The sequence below is a fragment of the Dendrobium catenatum genome, unplaced genomic scaffold (genome assembly GCF_001605985.2).
Source record: "Dendrobium catenatum unplaced genomic scaffold, ASM160598v2 fragScaff_scaffold_1076, whole genome shotgun sequence".
NCBI lineage: Eukaryota > Viridiplantae > Streptophyta > Magnoliopsida > Asparagales > Orchidaceae > Dendrobium > Dendrobium catenatum.
In genome coordinates this window covers 439,611-449,941 of record NW_021319538.1, presented here as the reverse complement: position 1 = coordinate 449,941, position 10,331 = coordinate 439,611, and the positions used below count along the sequence as shown (strand labels likewise).

The window sequence follows — 10,331 nt, the reverse complement described above, 5'->3', positions numbered from 1 at the left end:
CTAAACTCCGCAGCTGACCGCTCTTTTGGCCCTCACCGAAGGCAAAACATCGGCCCTGCAAATCGGACAGCTCGCGTGCGACATCAGCCACCTATCAATACAAGAAGCGTGATAGCAATGGTTACAGTCCAGCAAACGCCGAACTCGCTGGCCGTCTAAGAACGCCGACAAGCACACCGAACATTCCTCCTCTCCCTTCCCCTCGTTCCGCTTGTACCTCCTCGTCGGAATCCGCCGCTCCAAGTCCTCTTTCTTCATCTTTCCGGTCACCACCAACTCCTTCACCGATGATGAGAAGACAATTGCAAAGGCGTTTAGTACAAGAATGAAGACGGCGGCCACCGCCGGCCCGATGAAGAAGTAATAGTAGCTCGGAGCAGCCATGGTTGCTTTTTCTGACAATTCTAACGCTACTGCGGTTTATATAATGCAAAGAAGGGCTCGTTTTGTAAATTTTTATTTTTATTTGTGGTTAACTAAAGTCATTTTGAATATATTTTAATATAATATATATCACTGAACATTTCCTCTTTATATACTTTTGTAGTTTTGAACGTCTTTAAGCCTGAAGGTGCCATATGGCTCAACTTGGTAGTTTTTTTTTTTTTGGTTTTTATATTTATTTGAAAATTTTATCCTGAAATAAGAAGATTTTCTTAATCAAAATTATAAATTTGAATGCATTTTTTGAACATTAAGGTCGGATTTTAGAAATCAGTAAAAAAGTCATCTCAAATAAACCTTCCTAAAAGAGGAACCTTATTTAAGACATTAGCTAAGATTTAGGCTTCCTTTGGGACGGTTTTTTTATTGCTTTCTAAAACAGAGTTTTAATACAAAATTTTTTATTCTTAATACAAAATTTTTTATTCTTAATACAAAATTTTTTATTATAAAAAAATTGTCTCAAACGAAGCCTTAGTTTGGGACAACTTTCTTACAACTTTCCAAAATGGCTTTGTAGTAAAACATGTCTTTTTGATTTATATGAAATTAATTTTGAGATATGAAAAATTAGAATTTTAGTTTTTTTAAGAAGCAATAATAATAATTGTGGTTCATAATTTTGAATAGCTTATTTATCTTCCATTGAGGAAATTGAATTAACTTATTAGAATTATTTAGGAATTTCATATTTTCCCCGAGCTTTATTTTTAGTTGATTTCTCCGAAAATTTATACTTAGGGGCTGTTTGGTATGGAGAATTAGGAGAGGGTAAAGTAATTTATTTACGCGCATTTCATAAATTAGGTCGTTTGGTTTGTTTTGAGCGGAACATAAGTAATTCCTCTGAAGCATCAGCAGTGTATTGCGACTGGCCGTTCGTGCGACTTCGAAACTCACTCAAATTGAGCGGGTTAGAAATCCTCTCGCGCGAACTAATGAGAAGAGCGCAGAGCGCGTGGGAAGAACAAAGAAAAGGGAGAACTTATAAGCTCTCTATTATGCGACACCATCGTGTGAGGTTGAACCCTTGGGCAAACTCTCTCCGCCGTGACAACCACTCTCTCGTCGCACAGTTCACTGCATTGAAGTCGAAGCTCGCCGGCGAAGGCGAGATCCGGAAGGGAGAAGAGAAGCCGCAACCAGCGATTGGCATCGACGGAGCTTGCAAGAGTGATTCGAGTGCTGTGCTGACTCAGGATGTGTTTAAGGTGGAGGAGGATTGGGAGGAGACTTGCGTCACTGGGCTCTTCACCGACGTGCATGGGCTGACTCTAGCTTGGTTCTCCGCTGACCTCGTCGTCGACAGCAACTGGTAATAATGGGGGATTTACGGTGATGGTGAGAGTGATAAAGGCGATGATTTCGCCAGCGAGAGTTGGGAATCTAGGCGGGTTGCTTTCTTTTCTTTCTCTTGAAGAAGAATTTTTGTAAAATGCAAAGTGTAATTAGATTTTAGTTTTCTTACTTAGGTTCATGTCTTGCCACTTCCTCCGTAAAAAATGTCGGCTCCTTTGACGACTGCGAATAAGTGCTGCAGATGGAGACGGATATGGAACTAGAATCAAATAATACTAATTATTATAAATACACTATTTTTATAAATACATTAGTTGTAATGCCAAAATAAATTATTATCAATAAACTACTGTGGATATATACCTAACCAAATAAGGGAAACAATTATCTTGCTTTTATTTTGCAGACAATCAAATAGTCTCAAAGTATTCGGAATACAATACAATTACTTTATATTTCATTTACTTTACACTGCATTTATTTTTCAAGCAACCAACTAGCTCCTTAATAAATGACGAAATATATAAATCAGATGGTCTCGTTCATTTGTTTTCGATTCATTTGTTTTCAATTGATAATCTTAGAATCCTGTAGCTCCATCGGAGCTCCCCCACCATCAAATCCTAGTCAGCCAACCACCTTTAGATTTTTTGTCACCTGACCATTGTTGTTAGATATGGTGGAATTCTAATTTAAATAAAACAAACCCCAAAATCATAAAAATTAAAAAATTCTCATATTTTTTTAAAAATTGAGATAGGCATAATGTATCCTACCTATAGCCGAATAATTTTCAAAACTGAACTGAAAAACATAAATTGGACTAAAGCTGCCCAAACCCAAGATTTCTCTCTCTAGAATTTTTCCTATCTCTTTACCTTGCCACCTTAATTAAAGAAAAGGAATTAAATATTTGATATTTTTATATAAAAATTTGACATGGCACCGATCTTGTGCGCTATAGCACTCCCCGTAGGAAGACATTGCGCCAGAGCGCTGCACCCCAAAATCGTAGGTCCATGCCCCAACATCCTAACACATAATTAAATTGATAAAAAGATAGAGAGCTAAATGTGCAGCCCTGCCTACCCCAATGTCATAACGTCGATCTCATGGAAAAAAATAGATTTTCAAATCATGCACTCTAACTTCAGACCAAATTCATACGCTTGTATACATACAAAATATCCTCAAACACATTCAATCATAGAAACTTAGTTAGCTAGTTTTATTAGGTTTGGTCAGAACAAGTTTAACTGTATACAAGTTATTTATCTCCATCAAATCAATGTGGTTGTGTAGTATTGGTTATCTATGTTCACTAACTACTTTTTATTCTTCTATTCTTCCTATAGTGCCTATCTTCTAATCATTGATGTCAACTCATGCTCATCGCACCTTAGATGAGGTATCCAAATTTATTTGTGGGTAACACTCGATTATAATGGCAGGTCTTAGTAGGTTAGAGCAAGATAACAAAATGAGAAAATAAGCTAATGTGTAGAGTAAGTGATAATCTTTAATATCTCTGTGAATAATCTAAACAACGTTGTCTCCAAAATATGGCTCTTCACTCCCTTATTTATAATCTTAAGAGGGCTACACCTATAATAAAATGGAAAAAATAATATATGATTCAACAACAACAACATCAAGCCTTTATCATACTACGTGGGGTCAGCTACATTAATCCTTTTTCTCCCTTATATTCGATTAAGAGTCAAATTCTCATTTAGTGTTGCAACTTAGTTTTCAAAAAATACGCTTTTATGTCATGTGAGTTTTTGATGATACCAAAATATTATTATGTTGATTACTATTTCTCCTAGCACTTATTGAAAAAATTATGCTTGTGTTGTTTGAGTGTACCAACATTTTTGGATAATCATACTCTAGACTGTTGAAGAATTAAATACAGATTAGATTAGGGTTTCTTATAATTGAAGTATGTACTTTTTATATATTTTTTTTAGTATGAGAGAGTGTGATTGTAATTGAGTAACCGCGCACACACACACTGGGGGAGTGAGTCAAAACTTGTATTTTTAAAACTAATTGTGATGTACGATTCTTGAATCATAATGGACGATTTGGCCTAAAAGTTCCTCCAAAACTAAGTTAATCAAATCATGCCTTAGCAATTTCTTTTGAACTGTTCGTATTGTATGAACTTTGGTTCATACGGACGACGTCTAGAGTATGAAACAAATACATACCAATTTGTCTTGAACAAACTCATCATTTTTTGTATTGGTCATACTATACGAATTGGAGTTCGTATAGACAATGTCAAGAGTATGAAATGGGTGCGTTCCGGTTCGTCCCATTCGGGCAGGTTAAATTTTTGAACTGTTCATAATGTAAGAAATTAGTTTCATACAGACGACGTCCAGAGTATGAAATGAGTTCGTCCATGTTTATACCCTATGAAGTCTGATTTGATTTAACAGTTTGAAATCTATGATGTAGGATTCATACAGATGACTACCAGAGTACAAAATGGGTTCGTACGAAATCATACAAGATAAACTTGTTTAGTTTTTAATTGTTCATATTGTACGATGTCAATTAGTACATACAATAGATAGAGTACGAAATTAGGTTTGTAGAAGATCATACATGAATTTTTGAACTGTTCGTACGTACGAAGTATGATCGTACTTATGATCTAAGTACGTCCATATTGAAATTTTTAGTTTTTAGACGATTTTTTTTTGTCCTTTCTATATAAGGGTCCTAAAAATTGACTATCAAAGTCTCTTCTATGAATTTTCTCTTGAGAGTGAGAGTGAGAGTGTTTTGGGTGAGTGTTTAGAAGTGAGGATTGAGAGATCTTACAAGTGAAAATTGTAAAGGGTTCACAAATTTGCATAAATGTGAGGATCTCTTTGTATGTTCTTCAAATCACTGTCCTACTTCTTTGAAGACTCTTGAGAGAAGATTTTTTGGAGAAGATCCAGTACTCTACCATCACTAGGAGTGTGAGAAAGGACGTTGGAATTTTGCCATCACCGGGAGGATGAGAAATGACGTTGGTACTCTACTGTCACTAGGAGGGTGAGAAAGGATGCTGGTACTTTGCCGTCACCAGGAGGGTGAGAAATGACATTGATACTCTGCCATCCCAGAAGGGTGAGAAAGGATGACGATATTATGCCGCACCGAGGTTGGTGGAAGAGATGTTATTGTAAGTGTTTCTCCGCCTTGCTGTGGGAGCAAAAAGAGAGTCACTTTGGTATAGTGCATTACCTGAAAAAAGAATCTTCATGGAGTGGACATAGGTCTAGTTGTATCGAACCACTATAAAAATTATGTGTTCTTATGTCTTTATTTTTACTGCACTTTTATTTTATGTACATTTACTTTCCCTGGTTGAAAACATTATTTATTTGAAAAATTTATCGTTGTACAAAAAAACTTAAATTAGTTTTATGAAAATCCAAGATATATATATATATTTTAAAAAATTACCAATTCAGACCCCTCTTGGATAACCTTGGGACAATTCTATTAGGTCTAATAACCCATTTGAACTTTTATTTAGATCTAATAAAGAATTGACAAAATGACATGTGGACTAACCTGGGTAATGCACTCAGTCCCCTTTACATCTTTCATAGTCCTATGACAGGTATCTTGAGCAAACCTTCAAGGGCGAATTAGTCGTTCATAAAAATTAATGAAATAATGATATTTTTTGTCCTATTCCTCAAAAAGTCATTTGCGATCATAATTTATTGTTCAACCAAAATTGATTAGGATAACTTTATTTAGTAACCTCTCCAACCTATATTATCATTTTTACATATGAATACAACCAAAGAGCCGCAATTATGTTAAGACACAATACATCAACATATAAACCCTTTAAAATAATTTCTTTAATTTTAAGCCTCTCAATGTTAAATTTCCAAATCAACCAATCAAATTTAAGAAAATGACATTTGAAACAGTTTCTTTAATTTTGCCATTTGTAGGATTATATGTTGGCGATGAGTGAGCTTTATCTACCAATATATAGCTTTGACAGTTATGTATGATTTATGTACTGCAAGCCTTCGCCTTGCAAGCAAAATACAACTCACGATGGACTACATTACAAGCAAATCACACAATATAATATAAATGGATAGGGATTTTTTTTTTTTAGAAAGATGAAATTTTAGAATGCTGAGCAGTCATTTGCGATCATAATTTATTGTTCAACCAAAATTGATTAGGATAACTTTATTTAGTAACCTCTCCAACCTATATTATCATTTTTACATATGAATACAACCAAAGAGCCGCAATTATGTTAAGACACAATACATCAACATATAAACCCTTTAAAATAATTTCTTTAATTTTAAGCCTCTCAATGTTAAATTTCCAAATCAACCAATCAAATTTAAGAGAATGACATTTGAAACAGTTTCTTTAATTTTGCCATTTGTAGGATTATATGTTGGCGATGAGTGAGCTTTATCTACCAATATATAGCTTTGACAGTTATGTATGATTTATGTACTGCAAGCCTTCGCCTTGCAAGCAAAATACAACTCACGATGGACTACATTACAAGCAAATCACACAATATAATATAAATGGATAGGGATATTTTTTTTTTTTAGAAAGATGAGATTTAAGAATGCTGAGCTAGAAGGGTGAGAAAGGATGACGATATTATGCCGCACCGAGGTTGGTGGAAGAGAGGTTATTGTAAGTGTTTCTCCGCCTTGCTGTGGGAGCAAAAAGAGAGTCACTTTGGTATAGTGCATTACCTGAAAAAAGAATCTTCATGGAGTGGACATAGGTCTAGTTGTATCGAACCACTATAAAAATTATGTGTTCTTATGTCTTTATTTTTACTGCACTTTTATTTTATGTACATTTACTTTCCCTGGTTGAAAACATTATTTATTTGAAAAATTTATCGTTGTACAAAAAAACTTAAATTAGTTTTATGAAAATCCAAGATATATATATATATTTTAAAAAATTACCAATTCAGACCCCTCTTGGATAACCTTGGGACAATTCTATTAGGTCTAATAACCCATTTGAACTTTTATTTAGATCTAATAAAGAATTGACAAAATGACATGTGGACTAACCTGGGTAATGCACTCAGTCCCCTTTACATCTTTCATAGTCCTATGACAGGTATCTTGAGCAAACCTTCAAGGGCGAATTAGTCGTTCATAAAAATTAATGAAATAATGATATTTTTTGTCCTATTCCTCAAAAAGTCATTTGCGATCATAATTTATTGTTCAACCAAAATTGATTAGGATAACTTTATTTAGTAACCTCTCCAACCTATATTATCATTTTTACATATGAATACAACCAAAGAGCCGCAATTATGTTAAGACACAATACATCAACATATAAACCCTTTAAAATAATTTCTTTAATTTTAAGCCTCTCAATGTTAAATTTCCAAATCAACCAATCAAATTTAAGAGAATGACATTTGAAACAGTTTCTTTAATTTTGCCATTTGTAGGATTATATGTTGGCGATGAGTGAGCTTTATCTACCAATATATAGCTTTGACAGTTATGTATGATTTATGTACTGCAAGCCTTCGCCTTGCAAGCAAAATACAACTCACGATGGACTACATTACAAGCAAATCACACAATATAATATAAATGGATAGGGATATTTTTTTTTTTTAGAAAGATGAGATTTAAGAATGCTGAGCTAGAAGGGTGAGAAAGGATGACGATATTATGCCGCACCGAGGTTGGTGGAAGAGAGGTTATTGTAAGTGTTTCTCCGCCTTGCTGTGGGAGCAAAAAGAGAGTCACTTTGGTATAGTGCATTACCTGAAAAAAGAATCTTCATGGAGTGGACATAGGTCTAGTTGTATCGAACCACTATAAAAATTATGTGTTCTTATGTCTTTATTTTTACTGCACTTTTATTTTATGTACATTTACTTTCCCTGGTTGAAAACATTATTTATTTGAAAAATTTATCGTTGTACAAAAAAACTTAAATTAGTTTTATGAAAATCCAAGATATATATATATATTTTAAAAAATTACCAATTCAGACCCCTCTTGGATAACCTTGGGACAATTCTATTAGGTCTAATAACCCATTTGAACTTTTATTTAGATCTAATAAAGAATTGACAAAATGACATGTGGACTAACCTGGGTAATGCACTCAGTCCCCTTTACATCTTTCATAGTCCTATGACAGGTATCTTGAGCAAACCTTCAAGGGCGAATTAGTCGTTCATAAAAATTAATGAAATAATGATATTTTTTGTCCTATTCCTCAAAAAGTCATTTGCGATCATAATTTATTGTTCAACCAAAATTGATTAGGATAACTTTATTTAGTAACCTCTCCAACCTATATTATCATTTTTACATATGAATACAACCAAAGAGCCGCAATTATGTTAAGACACAATACATCAACATATAAACCCTTTAAAATAATTTCTTTAATTTTAAGCCTCTCAATGTTAAATTTCCAAATCAACCAATCAAATTTAAGAGAATGACATTTGAAACAGTTTCTTTAATTTTGCCATTTGTAGGATTATATGTTGGCGATGAGTGAGCTTTATCTACCAATATATAGCTTTGACAGTTATGTATGATTTATGTACTGCAAGCCTTCGCCTTGCAAGCAAAATACAACTCACGATGGACTACATTACAAGCAAATCACACAATATAATATAAATGGATAGGGATATTTTTTTTTTTTAGAAAGATGAGATTTAAGAATGCTGAGCTAGAAGGGTGAGAAAGGATGACGATATTATGCCGCACCGAGGTTGGTGGAAGAGAGGTTATTGTAAGTGTTTCTCCGCCTTGCTGTGGGAGCAAAAAGAGAGTCACTTTGGTATAGTGCATTACCTGAAAAAAGAATCTTCATGGAGTGGACATAGGTCTAGTTGTATCGAACCACTATAAAAATTATGTGTTCTTATGTCTTTATTTTTACTGCACTTTTATTTTATGTACATTTACTTTCCCTGGTTGAAAACATTATTTATTTGAAAAATTTATCGTTGTACAAAAAAACTTAAATTAGTTTTATGAAAATCCAAGATATATATATATATTTTAAAAAATTACCAATTCAGACCCCTCTTGGATAACCTTGGGACAATTCTATTAGGTCTAATAACCCATTTGAACTTTTATTTAGATCTAATAAAGAATTGACAAAATGACATGTGGACTAACCTGGGTAATGCACTCAGTCCCCTTTACATCTTTCATAGTCCTATGACAGGTATCTTGAGCAAACCTTCAAGGGCGAATTAGTCGTTCATAAAAATTAATGAAATAATGATATTTTTTGTCCTATTCCTCAAAAAGTCATTTGCGATCATAATTTATTGTTCAACCAAAATTGATTAGGATAACTTTATTTAGTAACCTCTCCAACCTATATTATCATTTTTACATATTAATACAACCAAAGAGCCGCAATTATGTTAAAACACAATACATCAACATATAAACCCTTTAAAATAATTTCTTTAATTTTAAGCCTCTCAATGTTAAATTTCCAAATCAACCAATCAAATTTAAGAGAATGACATTTGAAACAATTTCTTTAATTTTGCCATTTGTAGGATTATATGTTGGAGATGAGTGAGCTTTATCTACCAATATATAGCTTTGACAGTTATGTATGATTTATGTACTGCAAGCCTTCGCCTTGCAAGCAAAATACAACTCACGATGGACTGCATTACAAGCAAATCACACAATATAATATAAATGGATAGGCATTTTTTTTTTTTTAGAAAGATGAGATTTAAGCGGTGGATCGACAGAATTTAATATGTAAGAACGCTGAGTCAGATTTTGAAGTCTTTTTGTCTCATTGGACTATCCGTTTGGATGATAGATCACTCTTCATTTCTTTAATAAATAAATTGTTTATATATTTTTTTCAAATAAATTCCTTGTTATTGAAAATTTTACTTTGCTTATTATCAATTAAAATAAATTAGTGAAAATGTAAGACGCGTTTTCATGAACTATCATAGGCATTTTGTAGGACATTTTCTCTGTTAACGAATGATTAAAGTCAAAAGACTTATAATTGGTGGGAATGGAAGGGTCGTAGTCGAGCAACATTAGTTCAAGGATTGTATTCGAGCGATGGTGCTCCAAGGATTGTAGTCGGCGAGCGACTGATGTCAGAGGATCATATTCGACAAGTGATGGTGGTCGGAAGGACTAGTTGGCGACGAATTAATGAAATAATGATATTTTTTGTCCTATTCCTCAAAAAGTCCTTTGTGATCATAATTTATTGTTCATCCAAAATTGATTAGGATAACTTTATTTAGTAACCTCTCCAACCTATTATCATTTTTATATATGAATACAACTAAAGAGTCACAATTATATTAAGAGCTCTCGTATCAATAGGAGAGGGTACAATCCTAAATTACATAAGTTTTTGAATTGTAAATTACATACAGAGAATAGAAATATGAAATATGGCTAAAGCAGTAACTACAACATTAAAGAACAATTCCAAATTACCTTTAAAAAATCATTATGAAATATCATGTTTGAAGAAGAAGAAGAAGATGGATAAAACTTTGGCAA

General features: G+C 33.3%; 1 protein-coding gene across 1 annotated transcript; it reads right to left on the bottom strand.

The window, feature by feature from the left end:
• On the bottom strand, positions 1-384 carry LOC110094541 (RING-H2 finger protein ATL74-like). The gene has a single exon (XM_020819799.1). The coding sequence runs from the start codon at positions 382-384 to the stop codon at positions 1-3; it is 384 nt and encodes a 127-aa protein (XP_020675458.1).
• Between the last annotated feature and the right edge of the window lie 9,947 nt (positions 385-10,331).

Excerpts from the sequence above, each read along its gene's own strand:
- LOC110094541 (XM_020819799.1), bottom strand. The coding sequence starts at position 384 with ATGGCTGCTCCGAGCTACTATTACTTCTTCATCGGGCCGGCGGTGGCC.